This window comes from Cephus cinctus, unplaced genomic scaffold, assembly GCF_000341935.2.
Source record: "Cephus cinctus unplaced genomic scaffold, Ccin1 Ccin1_scaffold0310, whole genome shotgun sequence".
NCBI classification, from domain to species: domain Eukaryota; kingdom Metazoa; phylum Arthropoda; class Insecta; order Hymenoptera; family Cephidae; genus Cephus; species Cephus cinctus.
In genome coordinates, this window is record NW_014333013.1 from 539,635 (window position 1) to 557,896 (window position 18,262).

The window sequence follows — 18,262 nt, forward strand, 5'->3', positions numbered from 1 at the left end:
GTTTCTACTGGATCATTCGTAATTACCTTATACCAAAATCCGTCACCTCTTTTTTCACAGACATTTATTTCATATAACAATCTTTTACAACGATCTTCACATATATAGGTGTCATCACTTATCTTTTATTATTATACTTTTGGGTCTTCATAGTGATCGTTGTCACTCTTTTCTTTAAGTAGTTTTATCCAGCATAGTTTAGGACGTTTGATTATGTTGCCTTATTAAAGTATCGACATTTACTGGAGTCCGGACGATCTTCGGAAGTGCGCTGACGTGGTCAAGGGACCTTCTTCGGCGAAACCTGCGATCTCTTGAGGAATTATGGCAGATTCCTCGACTCCTGTGCATGGACGGCACATGCATTCCAATGGCGCTTTGGTGATTACCTGTAATAATGGACAACAATGATAATAAAACAAGAGATTAAACAATCACTGCTGCTGCCACACAAAGGGGTAGATAAAGTGTTAACAATTTCTTTAGATTTCTGTCATGCCAATTACTTTAAAAATAAGTTATTGTGTTTTTACGTTATCTTTTAATATTTATTCAAATGTTTGTACTAGCCATATAGCGATGGTAGGGTGTAGCGGTTTTCAAACTCACAAGTTTATACTTATGTGTTTCTATGCATTTGATTATCGATCGTGGTTAGACTGATCTTACGAGTGTAAGATTTAGGAATTAATGAATCTAAAGCATAGACCTTATTAGCAATTCTAATACGGTTCTCTTCTTTTAAAGTAATTAAATTTATATTCTGATAGTATTTGAATTTCGCGGTTAGTCCAATTTCTGCGCGTTCCTCGAGCACGTTGACGGAAAACAACATGGCAGTGCCAAACTCGTGGTGTTAGGAAATATTTTTGTAGTTTTGTCGTGAATCGCAATTTTTCGGTCTGCAAGACGAATATTTTACCTATTTTGAAGGAAGTGGAAATAATCGGGTGTATTGAGTTTACCTTTCGAAATTTTCGTTCGCCTGGCTTTGCTTTCGGACAGAAGAGTGCAACAGTGGCCTCTTTCTCGCCGCTTTCTTGACAACACATGCAGCTCCTTTCCATTTGCCAAATTTTCGAGCCGGATACCTACGTGAACAGGTACCAATAACAGTATTTTATGAGCATTTAGGTTATTTTCCTGTTTATTTCTTGTGTTTAAGCAAGGGATATCTGTGACAAAATTCTGTAATAATATCTCTGTTTACCCACAAAGAATTTACAGACAATGTTAAGAATGTTTAAAAAGTTATGGTATTCTTTTAATATTTCTTAATTCTATGTGAATTATGACACATTGTTTGTACTTTGTAATCCTTATTTTTTAAACGTTTTTTGAAGAGATCATATAATTAAATTTTTGTGGATCCTGGGTACAAGTGATGCAGGTTGCGATCCATTATTATTAATTAAGAAAAATAGCAAAGACATTTTGTTCAATTAGACAATTTACTGATGCATATTCTTATCTACTTACTTGCAAATAGCTGCTACAGCGACCACTGCAGGCAAAACTGGGTATCGGCTTTGGGATACATCCTGGATACTGAAGGAAGTGGATAACAGGAGTTAATTGACATTCATCGACCCCAACAATTGCCGTAACGTTTCCATAGAGACAACAAATCAGGATCGCTGTAATTGCTGTTTGGTAAGTGTTTACAAAATATTAGTCTAGTTGTTAAATTTTTTATAATCTTATCGTTCACTATAGGATTATGTTTTGATTATTTGAGTATGCGATTTAGGCATATCTATTGTCTATAATGCATATGGTTCCCAAAAAATCAGCTAAGCAGAAAAATTATGTAAATCTTTAACATTTTATGTCATTTACCAATATGATAGGAGACTATTTTCTGTGCATGGTCCATTTTGCTTATTAGTTCACACGTTACTGTGTTTATACCCTGTGTGCTCCGATCTTTTATACCCTGTAGCTAACCCCATTTAACCCCCACTGAAAGCTTCCCCTGAGCCATGTCAAAAGTGGAGGGGACAAAGAGCTCTGAAGTTCCCTTAACCAAAATCTTTAACTGTATTTTTGAAACTGATTAATTCTTTATGTGCTGAACTGTTTACTCATAATAGATATCATACATATTACAGACAAATAATAGCATAATATATAATAATTTATTATTTGAAAAATATATATGGGGGACTGCTTTAACGTATGAAAACATTTATAGGTTTTATGTGAAAACCATGTAGTCTATATCATCATTCTAAGTATGCAACAGTTCCTGAAATGGTTTCCATGAAGGAATTCTATTCTCATTTTGTAAATGCAGCTCAATCTCTTGCATCAGTATTAACTGAGAACCACTTCAGCCACCCCTTGGTTATTGTACTTTGGGATCCCATGCTGAGTATTAGGGCTGAAACAATGTCATTTAATGCTTTATCGTTGTTTACACTCAACGCATCTACCATGTGACCAATAAACATACACACATCCACGATTGAAAGCATTTTACGAAGTAGTGCGTTAGCAACTAGTTTCAGCATAAGCCTACTTTATTACTCTATACATTATAATGATGCTAAACGATGTTTTTATTATTTTCATATACAAATTGCAGATGACGCGTAACTATCATACAAGTTTCTCTTTTCACAGAAATAATCATCAAAGCCGAGATTAATAAACTAACAAAATTTTGCTTGAATATGCTCTCTTCTCCCGTAACGGAATATGCTCTCTTGGCAAAAGCAAAATAAATATGTCATAATAATACAACACTTACTGATTTATTAATATCTTTGAATTGTTCTACTAAATAAGTATTTAGGACAAGTCAGTTATGTCTGCTGCTGGCTTTCTAATATGTAAGATATTGATTAAACATATAAATGAATTCTTGTGCAAAATTTGTTACTGACTGGTTCAATAGGCACATAGGCACTTTTATGTAATCTGGGCATTGCGAGTATCGATATAGATGAAAGATTTGTAATAGAAGAAATTTTTAATATCATCATAATCCTAAAATTATTTGGACTTTGAGTTCAAACTATGACTGCAGTTTATAATGATTTGTTTTGTTCTAATCGTTGAATTTTATCAATGTGTGAATATTAGTATAACTTAATTATAAATAGGTAGAGTAACATTGCACTTGTATATGAATCTTTTTTCGAAAACATACTTTATTCACAATAATAATTACAAGCATTCGTTTCAATTAATCACGTAGCATGGGTAATACAGCATACATAGTCATTACATAATCTGGCAATATAAAAAAGGGCTGAAGTCGTTCAGTGGAAGATATAATTTTGAGAAGTGTCTTTATCTTGAAAAATCTCCACATTTGTAGCACTTGCATTCGACTGGTTCTCGCAGTTTTATTTCCATCAAACGAAACTCTTCGTCTTCCAATCTGATTCCATCGGCATCGTAGCAGTGATCCAGGAAGACAGTACGTTCCTTCAGATATCCTTCGCGGCAGCAGTAGCACTCCTGAATAAAATAAAAAGGATAACTGTTTATTTGCTCATATTTTAAATGGAAATTTTGTTTTGCATTTGTAAAGCTCATTCATTTTACCTTAAGAAATCCTGTAGTGGTGACAACGCTCGGTCGCACTTGCGAAGTGCAGAAACCTTCGCATTTAGTAACCGCGATATCGCCGCCGCATGTTCTCCTCAGTCGTCCTACGTCGTCATATTCCTCTGTAATAATTAATCATGTTTTCCTATATCAAGTTTATCTACGTGGTTTTTGAGTCACTTTTATTTCAAAGAAGCTACCTTTAGTAATATGTATCTCAGACTGCAGGGTTTCGCAATTCTCATCTCTCTCAGATTGGGCATTGGTACCAACAATGCAGAAAGATGTTAATGCTAATAAGAGTATAATGAATGCGAACATTATTAGTGCTTCTTACAGTTATCTTCGTTACGCTTTGAAAGAAATATTTAGAGTCCTTGGGGCTTTCGTCGAAGCCACAACTCAAAGTGAAAGCAGAAAATATCAAACTGGAGCTTTTATAGTCAGTTTTTCCCACCCTCGTGTTACACCTCAGGGTGCTGGAACCCCTGTGAAGACTTAATAGCACGTTTCATACAAGATCACTTCCCTGCACCTTATATCTTTGTCAGGGTTGAGAACATTTTTCCCTTTTTTTTTTGTAGCAGAGGATTTTATTCCGGCAAATATTTTGCATCGTGTACTTAATAGCGTTCTTATGTCTTGTTACACAACGGGAGAGAACTTAAACTACAGACGAAAATTTATATATCAATTTTAATCAGTGTTGCCTTCTAAGTATTAAAGTTACCTCTAGGCAAAGTCACTGTACTGTTTGTGATGTTTGTTATGAAATTTACACTGGTAATTATCACTGGCACAACTGGAATCATGTAATCATGAGAGGTGCTCAGTGATCATCTCTTGTTGTACCAGGACAATTGTCTCTTAAGTCATCTTCGTCATCGTATGCTGCACCACACCACAAACAGTAAGAGTATTTATCTCTCAGGTACTTGGTGAGAATTTCTAATTTTTCACTTGCTGCTAACTCTTCCTGTTCCTGTACTTCTTCATCCTCATCGTTGTCTGTTTCATCGTCGCTGCCTTTAGTTTGTTGTTTTGCAGGCCAGAACCAAAGTTCAGTTGGTGTTTCTATCTGGTTCTGCGTGTCTAGCTGTTCACACACTTTTTGACTTTTGTACAAATCTGCCTCCGTTAAGTGTTCCGACTTCTTTTGTGCAATTCTCCCACGGAAGTCATCTGTGTTTAAATCCTCTAACTTGGATTCAGGTTTCTTATTTTTACTGGTCAACTTCTTTTTTGGATTCTTTCCTAAACCAAATCTATTTGCCTTGACATCTACAGATATTGGTTCAGATATACCTGTTTCTCTTTTTCCTATACCTTGACCTGGCTTGTATCCCATTTTCATCAACATTTCAAAACCTGGAAATATTATTGTATGGCTTAGTTTTATGGTATCTTATACTTTGAAAGATGTTGTGGTTAGGGATTTTGAATATTCATAAAATATAAACCTTTATTGTTGCTTGAAATTGCTGACGATAGACCCTCTTCTCTTTTTTCTTCTTCTATTGCTCGGACGGATTTGTTTTTTTCTTTTAATCTTGCCTCAATCTCAGCTTTCTTTTTTAGTAACTCCAATTCTCTCTTATCAGCATGTCGATGTATAAGGCTTGGAGCAATATATTTTTCAGTTCCTTGCAAAAATTTATCTGACATATAGTCCTCTTCATCTGACATTTTTGCAACTGAAGATTCAGAAAGGAAAGTTGATCAAATATAACCTATTGAGTTTACAAGAACTCAATATTTATCTTCAAATATATTTAATGATAGAAATAGTATTAATAGTGGTAATTATGAAACTGTTCCATGTTATGTACCCAAGAAAATACAAATTACTATTTCAAGGAAGTTTAATTAATCACGTCTTATTGGAATAGTTTTTAAAAATATATAAATTTAACTCATATGCAACACGACCGAGGAACTTTTTTATACTTTATATGCAATGTTCAATTTGTTATATTCATATTAAAATACTAACTTTCCGTCTATTTAAATAATTGATGTACGCGTCACAGAGTTTCACTTAGGTTACGTTTAAGAATATCGGCTTTGCTGAAAACGTAGACCCTAAAGTATGTGATGTATTGTTACTACCAGTTTCTACAATCCTTTGAAAATATGTTTAGGAAATTGATCCGTCAGTACGAAAATGGATATAGATTCTGCCTATTAATAACATAGTCGCGGCAAACACGTCTATCCATAATTATCTTCATAAAAGAACAGTATATTCTATTTTCGAATATGTCGGACTCTATGAAAATGACCTATTTTGCAAGTATTACTGTAACTCAATAAGTTCGGAGCACCCACTATATATTTTAGCAAGTTTATATGAATCTCCAAATAATTTAACTATAAGTTTAAGAATCATTGAACTCTCGCAGAGTGGTTAGTATTATTCCGATTTCTGCTTTCAATTTTGGTGAAATGCTCAAAAGAAATTTCTATGCTTCAAAAGTTATCAAAAATATGAAATTCTTATCTAAATTAGTCTTACAATAATTGCCGATGTCTTTCTCTGCACACGTCAGTTCGATTCTATGGTGTCATTAGAATAGTGTCAGAAAGTCTATCGGAACGCCAGAATCTTCTTTGTATCATTGGAAAGCGTGATGTACGATGTCCCCCCCCCCAACCAAATGACTGCATTGGTTAAAGAATATGCGATGATAAGTGTATTTCACAGTGACTAATATGGCCAGACAAAGAAGTAATAGCAACAGTAGTAAAAGAAGTGACGAAGATGATAAGGGGGTTGAAGGGGACTTTATTAATCGTGTAGACGCTCCATATTCGTGCGCCCGACTGTACCGGCAGCGGTCGATAGACAGCGGAACGCGGAACTCTATCTCGCACGAAGAGAAGGAACGCGGACCACTGTATTTCTACGGAATATTTCTCCCAATTGTAGACATTTAATTGGCTCGTTCGCGATAGCCTATTCTTGGGTGTGAGGTGTTTTGTGGCGACGTGAGCCTCGCGCTCTGTATAATGCGCGAGTTTTCGTTCGACATGGGACACGCCATAGGCAAAATCGTCGAACAAGATATTGTGTGAAAGCCTGGGTCGTTTCGTACCTCTTCTGCTTACAGAGTTACCTCCCGAGCCCGTCTACTAGCTCCGGAGTTTTTGCATAATTATCCTACCTAAAAAAAGCTCAGACATCACACCACAGTCCACGTGAACATTACACTGCTCGTCTTCGCCACGAAAAATATACCATCCCTGTGCGTATCAGTCAGGTGCTCCTCTGAACTTTCTGAAGTCTCGCTACTACTCACAGCGAAATAGATTTTTTTTCATCGTACAAATATGCCAGACTACTCGCCCTTCATTCTGCCTGCATTGTGTTTACTCTTGGCGCAATACGCTCTCGAGATCTCATAGCGATTGTCGTGATTGGATCGGAATATACCCTCTGGCTTCCTGATTGAACCTGCATCACTGACAAGATTCTGGTTTAACCAGCTATTTAAGTAGTGTGGGCGTAGCTACTATCCACACATGGACTTGGAACTGTGGTATGCTGTTTTTTTAACAAGCCCTTTCACCGAATAGTCAGTGGATCTATCAGTTTTCAAGATATATTTAAAACTTTGTGGATACTGTAACTAACGTAAGAATCTTTGTTGCAAGAATACTAAACCACTGTGAAAATTTTAGTATCTCAGGATAATTGAGAATGGACAGCTCCGTGGAACAATAGAATTATTCCAAGAGCATATTTCATTGTTACAAGTTTAAATGATCTATCAAGAGTACAAGTTTTTTAGTGATATAATTTTCTTGGTGCATCATATTGTGTCTGGCTTTCGGCTAAAGCGAAGAATCTTTTAACAGTCCATAAGGTCTCCAAAATCCACTGGTGGCTATGGTTGTAGCTAGTGGTGGTTGGATGCAAAATGCCAGTTATTCCACCACTCAGAACAATTCCAACATGAATACCACTGTTGCACAGAATAACAACATGGAGGCCAAGGCAGTTCTAATCTGTCGAGATAACTCTCATCCATTTCAAGAACGAACCTTGATATTAGACCAGCCTGTTAAAATAGGACGTTCGGTGGCAAGGGCACGGGCTGCACAAGATAATGCAATCTTTGATTGCAAGGTTCTATCTAGGAATCATGCATTACTATGGTATAATGCTGGAAAATTCTACCTAAAGGATACAAAAAGCAGTAATGGAACGTTTGTGAATAATCAGAGGCTCAGTTTGTCTGGTGATGAATCCTCTGACCGTGAAGTGTGTTCCGGAGACATAGTGCAGTTTGGTGTGGATGTTGTAGAAAACACAAAGAAGGTCACACATGGATGTATAGTCGCTACTTTGAGATTGTACCTGCCTGATGGGAAAGAGGCTAAGGCTAGTCCCAGTACTTCAGTGGCTGGTATCGTTGGCAATATATCCTTAGAGGATTTGTATAAGTTAAATCAATGCATGCGAGAGGCTCATCGACGTGAGAAAGCATTGAATAATAAATTGGATTATCTTCAACAATTAGTACAGCGTGCTAGGTGGGCTACTGACCAATCGTGGAAAGCATTGATTGATGAGGATCGTCTATTGTCACGTGTCAAAACGGTCGAGAGTCAGCTTGCGGCCTACTCCAAGGTTTTCACTAAGGATAAAATAAGAAACGAGCTAGCAAAATTGGAGGAGGAGAAGGGTCAATATCAGGTAGCTGCAAAAGAGGCGCTACAGAAGATACTTCAAGAAAAGCTCGAGGTAAAGCAGAGCGTTGCTCAACTTGAGAGACAGCTCAACCAAACCGAGGAAGAATGTCAAAGTTTACATGAGGTAACGAAACAGAGTCAAGCGGAGCTCGAGGAGCTTGCTAAGAAATATACCGAGGCCCAGGAGAAGCTACAAGAGACGCGTAATCAGTTGGTAGATAATGAGGAAAAAGCAAAGGAAGCGATACAAAAACTCGAAAGAGAAAAGCAGGATCTACTTAGGAGAGTAGAGGATCAATCAATGATCGAGAGGAACTTGCAGGCAAGATTGAGGGACTCAAAGCTAGACTCTGTTAATATTCACAAGCAAATATCTGCACTGAGGAACTACATGCAAACTCTTCAGGACATGAACGCAAAGCTCATATCCGATGAGAATTCAGAATCTAAGGATGAGATGAAGGAGGCGATAAACGTTATTCTCAACAAGCTCAACTCAATGCCTGTAGATAATTTTGAAAGCGACACAGTGACCTTCTACGCGAGTAAAACGAAACAAGATAATCAATTGATCTCTCAGGATAATGATTCGAACCAAACAAAAAATGTCAGCTCAGAGTCCACCTTCGTCAAAAGAATTCTTGATGTTTCGTTAGCAGACAATGATTACATTTTGCCACCGGCTTCCCGGAGAACATTAGTAAACGGAAATGCAAATGTTGACGGGGTAGATATCAGTCTCGAAACGGATGCCAATTCGGAAGCGACTGACGACACGTGGAGCGTTGCCAGTGACGACACCAGTGAGAAATCCGTCATCGAGGTGAAGAAGGATGACGACAATTCCACACCGACCAAGGCTCCTAATCCACCTGCCAAATTAGAGGTTAGATTTGCAAGTGATGAAAACGGAGAGCAACTCGAAGTACATTATGATCCGATCGTCGGATTATGCGAGGACGTCGATGTTCCGGAATCGACGGATGACAATGTCGATTCTCAAAGAACTGATAGCCAATCAATAAGTACTGTGATAGCCACGGATCAAGATAATAAGTTCGATGAGGTCTCAATAGGTGATGAAGAAGAGAGCGCCGAGGTTGAAGAGTGCGAAGGTGAACACCTCGATGGTGATTATATAAAGACCTTGAAGCCCTTATCAAAAAGTGACTCCCTGCAACAGAGCTTACACTCCCGAGAGTACGTGCTGCAGACCCTAATAGGTTCCCTGGATTCTCTCAGTGGAGATGACGACCTGGAAGCGCAACAACTCGTCAAGAAGGAATTGGATGAACTCAGAGATTGGTTAATTCGCGAGTCGAACGAAACCGTTATTGGTAAATTAAAGGAGCTGTACTACCGTGCTAAAAATGAGACGCAGCGGATACAGGAAGTTAATGAGGAATTGGTCATCCTCAAGGAGAAGTGCAACGTCTTCGTTGAAGAGAAGAGCGAATTAGTTAAGAAATATGAATCCTTGAAGGCACAATGCGGAGATCTATTAAGTTCGACCTATACTGTACCGATACAATACGTGGTACCTATTGTAATAGCGCTGATATGGATGCTCCTGGAGAAGATGTTCTAATGTTTTCTCAAATTTCATGTATAGGGTGATTGATTCGTAGCGCAGTGATTGCCAGGATATAATTTATTTATAATTTAGGAAAGAAGAGAATAAGAGTTATTATATTTGTTTGTTTCTGTTACGTGTCTATTGTTTTTTTTTCTGGTTGTGAAAATATTTATATTATACAAATTCGTTCAATTTAAGAGAAGCCAAAGTCAGATTGAGATAGGTTTGAATTAAAGTTACATTGGCTATGTGAAATTATGAGGTCCTTTGTTAATTAAGAAAATACGATCGAGTCTCGTGTCAAGTATTTCGCCTTTAATTCACATGGACAATTATTATTCATCTCTGTCAGTTTGTTTACAACAATTTCGAATCAATCACCCTGTACATATAGCTTTCGCGCGTTAGGAGGATCCGTTCGAAAGAGGCGACGATGACGGACAACGGGCATACGCAACGCGCGTAAACTCCCGGTCCCTTTAAAACGCGTTGCGAACGACATAAGACAGTGAAGCGGGAGAATATCCGATGCGTAGTTTCCGTTGAAACGAAGCCTTTTTTATACGAGTGCTAGAGCTATGTAAATAAGTACGTGAATTTTAAAGGTTAAATTTAAAAATCCTACACGAAAAAAAGAATATACACAAAATGAGAATTATCTACGCAGCTCCGAGCAGGCAAACTGTGGATTATTATATAATAATATAAAAATGAAATATGAAAAACTGGAATAATAGGAGACGTTTATCACGTTACCATCTAACGTTCAGAGGAACCAAAATCAAATGAGGACACCTTTTTTTTAAGTAAATAATGTAAATTCACATGGATTTAGGATAGCGACTGCGTTAGAAGGGTTATAAACAGTACCACATAAAATGTTCAACATGCTGCCAATCTCAGTATCGTCATATCTCTTCTTGGGACGTACCTGTCCATGTACTTCCAAATTAGAAGAAAATACACGTCTTATGTACTCTTATCTAAAACGGCAGTTTGGTCGAAGGGATCGAATACGTTATCAGTAATTTGTCATTGAGTTTGATAATCGTAAATTGAGAGGAAGCGGCTGCAACTAAAATTTTTGTTGTCGTTATTACAGTGACTTAATTCGTCCGATAGAGGAAGGGTTTCTTTTTTTATTTTTTTGAAAAAAAAGAAAAGAAATATTCTCTTCACGTTGAGGGTCTGCTGCGCCGCCATCTTGGAGTGACAGTATCTCTTTCTCTCTCCCTCTCTTTCTCTCTTTAAAGTGCTTGCAATATTCTTGATGCAAGGTTATTCGATTCTTAGAACGTAGCGACTTTTCTATGACGAGCCCGACGCGTTTTTACGTTTAATGTTAATTAATATTATTTTCAATATACACATATTATTTCGGAGCCGTGTGTCGAAATCGCAACACCGTTCTATAGGAAGTCACCATCGAAGTATACCTAATCCTAATCCTGATCATGTCCTTAGTAAATCCACTCGCCCTTGTTACCTCTACCTCTCTTCCTCTACCTCCTGAATTCATAATTCTAAATAGCCACGAACGTACTGGCGTGTCACTCAAACGAAGGGCCTAGGTATCTCTTTTCCTATTTTTAAATAAATTATCATTAAACTTTTTCTATTAATTCTTTTTATACAAATACGATTAAAATTTACTGTATTTTCTTATATCTGATTAGGTTTTTGTAGCGTGCCATTGCCCGTACAATTTCTGCCACGAAACAAAAAGAAAATTGAAAAAAAAAAATATATATATATATAATTCAAAATGTTCCATTTTCCAATAAGAACTCCAGCTCACCGTCGTTTATCGGAGCTGACTTGTTGGAAGATCGAAGCAATACGATAATTATAGCGATTAAACTCTGTATATAATTTGTTGATATAATCTTACCACATGTGTAACAGTCATTATATAAAAAAAAAAAATAAAAATTAAATTAATTAAGACCATACGCTTCATTACCTGTTATTTAATTTCACAGATCTTCCACTATTAATTCGCATTATCCAATAGCCTCGGTCATCTCTGATCCTCCGTACTTCCTGTAACATCAATTCTCACAAAACGCAGTCATTACGAATCATATATGTTAAAGACTTCGTCCCGGTTACGAGAGCGTCGTCCTTGGCATTCCACCACTTAGCAAGAAAATGCTGATTCAATGGGTTCCAAGTTGCACTTTATCACTCGTATTTCATGATCTCTGTTTTACCATATACTAGACCGAGAAAAAGATTTTTCCATATCCTATTCAATGATCTATATAAAGTTTTAGTTTTCATACTTTTGTTGTGCAAAGATAAAAAATTATAAAAAACGCTCGTTCGTTTTATAATGTACGTTGCGCAATGGTCTTATTCTTATTTATTCGTGTTTTTTTTTCCTTTCCCAGGAGTATAAGGTCTTCCGTCGCTTTTCAAAGGAACGTCTACTCCTCTTGGATCGCAGTGGATTATTAATAGCCTGCAGTTTTCGTTAAAGGCAGCGCGCATACGAAGTCCGATTGCGATGTCGCATTGATGAAGAAAAAATCGAACGGGGAGCCAGCCGCCAGGCAAAGCGCCAATATGGCAGGCGGTTTGAATACGACAAACGGTGATTCGTCACCCAGTCGTGTCTGTAGAGACTTCTTGCGCAATGTTTGTCACAGAGGAAAACGTTGCAAGTACCTTCACGAGCGCTCCGAGGATGATCCCGTGGACGAGTACACGTTCTGCCATGACTTTCAAAATGGTATATGCAACTGGCCCGGTTGCAGATTTCTTCACTGTACCGAAAGCGAGGAGAAACATTTTCGAGCTACCGGCGAGCTGCCACCGCATATCCTAACCAACCTTAAAAACAACGGCGAGAAGTCTGAGTATCCACTCTGCAAGGACTTCATAAAGGGTAGCTGCCAGAGAGTCAATTGTAAATATAGACACTTCAAGAAGGAGGAACAACAGATTAATATCGTCCCGACGTCGTTGCATAATACGCCACGACCACAGCATAATTTCAATGGTACAAATAATGGCGATAACCGTAGATACGAGGAGGATAGGAAGTAAGTATCTCAATGTCATATTGATAAAACATAACGTTATGCTCTATTAACGTAGCATGTTAAAGTATTAATTAAAATCCGTTTTTTTTCTTTTAACAAAAACGTGATATTATTCTTGGTTGCTATACCTCGTTATGTTGACGCATTTAAGCTAAGCTAACATGCTGGATGCTGGTTTATATAAATATAAATAGAAAACCTATTGCATAAGCCATCGTACTGGTCTATGAGGGTTATGGAGATAAATGCACACTGCAACTGTCTAAATGAATCGTTGGTCGTAGATAGAACTGGATATGAAATTGTGCCAGGATGGGTTAGATATGTCTATACCTAGGACACGGGGCAAGGATATTATGATCCAATGCTCCGGAGATGTTTCCTGACTGCATTGAAGCTATATATAATTTTGTCAGGGTCAATGATTCTTATATGGTGCTATTTGTATTTTTATGACGTTTATCCTTTACTACCTTTCAGTTACCACTGGCAAATGGAGGATCAGCATTCACTCGTTGCCAGTAATGGATACAGCGCTTCCTTGCATCCTCCGGATTATATGGGGCCACCGGATCCGAAGAGAAGAATGGTTTCCGGTGAAGCCGTTCTACACTTTGAAGCCTCGCCTCTTGTTGGGCAACATCCTGCCCAACCAGTAACTCCAGGATATTATTACCCTGTTATACCTAGAAACGAAGCAAGAGCCATAGTTCTGGAGGACGAGAATGCTCTGTTAAGGAAGAAGATAGAAGAATTGAAAAAGCAGGTAGGAAATTCTTTCCTAAAATATTCTAATGATTCACAGTTTTCTTGGTCCACGTTTATTATGTTTTACGTGATGTTTCTAATGATACTAAAAGCGATTTCTGCCAACAGGTCAGTGACTTAACAGCAACCAACGAGTTTCTTCTGGACCAAAATGCTCAGCTGAGAATGTCCGGTAAGCGAACTACGAATGTGACTGCAGTTACAGTTCCAGCTGTAACAATCACAAATACGGTCCCACCTTCGCAAGCACCAACGCCACAGCAAATGGTTAACGCAGCTGTAGCAGCTGGTACATTAAGAACCGTCACAGCCAGCGTGGCGACTGTACCAGTTAGTATAGCTACGGTAGCTCCAGTATCCATCGCAGCTGTATCCATGGCCCCTGTATCCATACCACCGCCTATTGTTACCATGGCCCAACAGACTATAACCATGAGTGGTTCCGGTCCTCAACCGACCAATCAGCAACCGCCCAATTCTCAGCAAACTGCTAATTTACCACTGTCGATATCCGGTGCCACCGCACCTATGGTTTCCTATCCGATCATGACTCAGGAACTCAGGCCCGTTTTGCAATAAGCCGTCACATTTTGCACGGAATTTTGTTTTTCCACAAATAATACCTCCGAGTGTAGTAACGAAGTCTAAGGAAATTACTTCATTGGGCGTCGCGACGCCAGGTTACTTTCTAAGGGAGCAAGGAAAATATAACTAACGTATCCAAGTATATATTTCTAATAGACATGCTATATACTACATAGTATACAGACACGTGTAATACACGCCCATGCTATATGCAAAACATATACACAAAAACGTATACAAAAGTCGGTTTGTATATTTATTTAAATGATACTAGATTGGTAGTTCTGCTTTACAGAGATCGTAGCTATAGGTGCCTGTAGGGTTTAATGGCACGGCCGATAAACCGGGAATATTTTCTCTAGTAAGAAAGAAAGAAAGTAAGAAAGATTATATGATGACTAAGAACAGCTTTCTAGGCATCGGGGCGTGTAGAAACATATGTGACACCTCGTACAGGACAACCGTAATGATCGTCTCTCATTTTATACCTGATTAACGACAGCGGTAACAAGATTTTTTCCTTCTCCATTTATTTTTCATTAATCGAGTAAATGTATTGTTATTTGTATAATATTCTTGAATCAATTGGCACAGTCTGTAATGCACCGAAGTTTGGACAAAATTGTATTTTGAGTTTTCATGGAAATTTGTTGATTCTCTCTTGTTTATTGTTTTGAGAATGATTACCACCGATAACGAGTGGAAATACTTGTGCCGAGCGCGAATGGTATGTGCCGTGTTCTATCACCAAAGAATCAAGGGTACATCAAACGCAATAAGGGAGACAATCTATAATTGGATATTATAGCTGTAACAGATTTTCAATTATGGCCGAAGATGCTTTTGCACTTTCGCGAGAATAAATTACATTCTTATAATCATCGTGATGTGTATATACAAAAACACATCGCTTGCGTATGAGCAACGCGCCGTTATGCAATGTCATAAAAATGTGTAAAAAACGTTCAATAATAAAGATAACTCTTTATTCGTAATATAATGTATAACTATAAATAGACGAACTGAAGGAAATTGTTAGGTCGATGGATAATAGATGTGCTGAGATTTAAGGTTTACCGCTGTCTGCGGTCGATAGAGGTGAACCTTACGAATGTTCTGTACGCCTTGCTGTAAATAGTATTTTGTTGCTTCCATTTTTCCCTTACCTTAGGATTTTTATACTTCCATTACTCATAAGTTAATTATTCTTATATCATAAATAATAGTTTAATAAATGCAGTACTTATCGCGGTACTTCCTGCTATTACGATTAGGTAAGAGAGAAAACGGACAGCATTACAGTAAATATAAATAGATTAGAATTATTGGGAAGTTGACGTTTAATTTCGAATGGATAAGTATACAAATAAATGAAAAGAAATGAGAAATTAATTTTGTTGTAATGCATATGCCACGCAAAACCAAATAAATGCAATACGAGTTTGGTTTTAATTCGCTTTCGTCACTTGCACGCCTAGTATCATTTATGTGATGACGAATGAATCGTGTGCAAATCAGTGTAAATTTAATTATTTACTAGTAAATATTTCGTTTGATACGTGCCAATAACCTTTTCATCTTTCGAAACCCATGCAAGTATTAGAATAGCCATTAAATAGCACTAATGATAGAGTGGATATACAGTAACAAAAGTAATTGCTAATTTTACTAATTTATCTTTTATTATTTGATATCTTGAGACATTACGTAATTTTGGTTACACTTCACCGTTTACAAGAATAGAATGCATTCATTCCAGAGTAAGAATCATAAAAATGCATAAACAAAATGGAAAATAAAATAACGTGTTTTGGACAGTGCCACACCCAATAAAACTGAAAGTAATTATTTTATAGTACAACAATTCGTTAATCAAGTTGACTCTTGTTATTATCTTTTTATCAACTCTATCACGTATCCGAGTTATTGAACCAGTTTTTAAATATGGAACGTTACGCGTACTGCAATCTTTGATTCTTGTATAATATTCTTGATATACACAGCTTCTGTTGCCTTATGGATATCAATGATTACAAAACCAGATGTGATAGATCTACCAAGTAGTGAATGTGTTACAGTGCATAAAATAACAGAAATTGATGTTTTTGTGACTTATCAATGGTAACAATTATGGTCCAAATGACATGCTTTTAGTTTCATTAGATGGACTGGAGAGGCGATACAGATTTCGAATCATTTAGTAGTTTTGCGTTTCCAACATTGGTTTTGCATTGATATTGCCATAGAGGAGCACCTAATCAAACTGAAGACAACCATCCTTATGCAGGTTTTGGAAGAAACTTGAATGGTCGATTTTTAATCCAATACGTGCCTGCTAATAAAACAGTGCAGCAAATGCCAACAATAAATCTTAGTTTCCAATGATGCTTAGAACATCTTAGAACATTAATCACTCTAATTGTTTGTTCCTTAGCATCTTTCTCACTTCCTGAATTCTCTATAACAAAATGTGCCATGTCACACTTTTTTTCTAAAGACATTTGAGCTTCAATGCGTAGTTTAGCTTTAGCCTCTGTAAATCTAGAACGTTCCATGAGCCGTTGTAGTTGTAGATCCTCTTCGCTGAAAGTAAATAATTAGAACGTAGCAGAAAAGGTATATCAATCAAAATATAAAGTGTCATATTATAGATACTACGTACCAGGTAACAACAATTATTTTGTATAAATAGTTCAACATGTGCCCTGTTTCAAAGAGCAAGGGTAAGTCCATGACTATAAAAGGGTGGCCTAGAAGAAAATATTTAAAGGCCTGCCAGCACATGATTCGATATATCTCTGGATGTGTTATAGCATTTAACTTCCTCCTCTTTTCTATATCATCAAATATCATATCACCAAGTTTGGCTCTATTTAACTGACCATTTTCATGGAACACTTTAGGGCCAAATTCTTTCTGTATCTTGTGCCATGCTGGCTTTCCTGGTTCGACCACTACGAAAACAAAAAATTTAATTTAGAAACAACGTTGAATCATAAAATATATAACAGTAAACACAGATATTAAGATGATTCACCGAGCATCATAATTATTGTTCGTTCCAAAATTATTTCCTACATAAGGTATACTTAATCTTTGAGACAAGCAATATCTCTCTGGCTAAAAAGATCTATAAGTTTTTGAATTTTCATATTACAAATTGCTTAAATGAGACATTAAAAAATAATTTAAATATTCTGAGATTTTCAATTCAAAATTATGGTAATGTTTAATGTAAAAGAAATCTCTCCTACAAACTTCATCCACTTTTATTACTTGGAAGCTCGGATATCTGAAAAAATATTACTACTTTAATAAGCTAAGTATATCTATACAATGCATGTTTGATTATTTTCCGTATATCTCGTGAACTAAACAGTAAATAATTTTAAAAATTGTACGCACGTCCACTAAGCACCTGCTAAGACGTATAGCAAAATTCAAATCTGTCTACTGGAAGTGCTCGAACAACTTTCATACCTGCATCATGTAACGTTTTCGTAACTACTTCCTACCAATAGGAATATTCAATATATCATATCATTATAATGTCTAACCTTCTCGGGCAATCGTGTCGGCATCGATAACAGGAATACCATGTTCACGAAACACGGCAGCCACGCTGCTTTTACCAGTAGCGATTCCGCCCGTTAAACCGACTATGAACATTTTTAATAATTAATTGAACACTCAAGTCCTTCAGAATCCTTCCTTCCTCTCCTTTATGGCTGTATCCCCAATGGGGAACATGTGCCAGTAACTGGCCTCCTATATAAAAATCAAGATTGGAAGTTCAACACTAGATGGCGATATACCTCGCGAGGCGGGCCTTACTGGACGACTTGGACCCGGTTTAGGTCGAATCACAGATCAGTAGGGAGATGCACAACGCTACGATTTTCGGCGATACTAAAATCATGGCGCTAAATCATACCGGCGAGTCCGGAAGTAGGATATTGTGATCATCGCCTGCGTCAACAATACGAATCCCGTCGTAGCCGAGCTAAACGGGAACACGGACGCATAGCTTGGC

At 37.3% G+C, this 18,262-nt stretch overlaps 5 protein-coding genes across 12 annotated transcripts; 2 read left to right on the plus strand and 3 right to left on the minus strand.

Moving 5' to 3' along the window:
- Positions 1-47: 47 nt before the first annotated feature.
- Positions 48-4,102, minus strand: LOC107266393 (partner of bursicon). The gene is made up of 6 exons (XM_015736832.2): positions 3,759-4,102; positions 3,556-3,680; positions 3,317-3,468; positions 1,480-1,594; positions 966-1,091; positions 48-389 (listed from the first exon to the last, which is right to left on the minus strand). Exons 1-6 carry the CDS (start codon positions 3,877-3,879, stop codon positions 240-242), a joined length of 789 nt encoding a protein of 262 aa, XP_015592318.1. The 5' UTR covers positions 3,880-4,102; the 3' UTR covers positions 48-239.
- LOC107266385 (zinc finger CCCH domain-containing protein 10) lies at positions 1,516-15,681 on the plus strand. Its single transcript, XM_015736817.2, has 4 exons — positions 1,516-1,653; positions 12,223-12,876; positions 13,357-13,642; positions 13,753-15,681. Exons 2-4 carry the CDS (start codon positions 12,350-12,352, stop codon positions 14,221-14,223), a joined length of 1,284 nt encoding a protein of 427 aa, XP_015592303.1. The 5' UTR covers positions 1,516-1,653; positions 12,223-12,349; the 3' UTR covers positions 14,224-15,681.
- Positions 4,102-6,220, minus strand: LOC107266387 (G patch domain-containing protein 11). Of its 6 annotated transcripts, none has more exons than XM_025083640.1 (4): positions 6,074-6,220; positions 5,552-5,640; positions 5,019-5,252; positions 4,102-4,926 (listed from the first exon to the last, which is right to left on the minus strand). In XM_025083640.1, the coding sequence occupies exons 3-4, from the start codon at positions 5,242-5,244 to the stop codon at positions 4,388-4,390; spliced, it is 765 nt and encodes a 254-aa protein (XP_024939408.1). In that variant the 5' UTR covers positions 5,245-5,252; positions 5,552-5,640; positions 6,074-6,220; the 3' UTR covers positions 4,102-4,387. The 6 variants fall into 6 exon arrangements, with proteins under 6 accessions (XP_024939408.1, XP_015592306.1, XP_015592307.1 ...); XM_015736820.2 differs by having other exon boundaries at positions 5,019-5,288; XM_015736821.2 differs by lacking the exon at positions 5,552-5,640.
- LOC107266379 (sarcolemmal membrane-associated protein) lies at positions 6,333-11,779 on the plus strand. The gene has a single exon (XM_015736801.2). The coding sequence runs from the start codon at positions 7,448-7,450 to the stop codon at positions 9,839-9,841; it is 2,394 nt and encodes a 797-aa protein (XP_015592287.1). The 5' UTR covers positions 6,333-7,447; the 3' UTR covers positions 9,842-11,779.
- Positions 15,682-15,889: 208 nt separating the features above from the next.
- Positions 15,890-18,104, minus strand: LOC107266390 (dephospho-CoA kinase). 3 transcript variants are annotated; one of them, XM_015736828.2, is made up of 5 exons: positions 17,787-18,104; positions 17,635-17,709; positions 17,267-17,521; positions 16,892-17,183; positions 16,416-16,812 (listed from the first exon to the last, which is right to left on the minus strand). In XM_015736828.2, the coding sequence occupies exons 3-5, from the start codon at positions 17,274-17,276 to the stop codon at positions 16,509-16,511; spliced, it is 606 nt and encodes a 201-aa protein (XP_015592314.1). In that variant the 5' UTR covers positions 17,277-17,521; positions 17,635-17,709; positions 17,787-18,104; the 3' UTR covers positions 16,416-16,508. The 3 variants fall into 3 exon arrangements, with proteins under 3 accessions (XP_015592313.1, XP_015592314.1, XP_015592315.1); XM_015736829.2 differs by lacking the exon at positions 17,635-17,709 and having other exon boundaries at positions 17,787-17,917; XM_015736827.2 differs by lacking the exons at positions 17,267-17,521; positions 17,635-17,709 and having other exon boundaries at positions 15,890-16,812; positions 17,787-18,092.
- Positions 18,105-18,262: the final 158 nt, after the last annotated feature.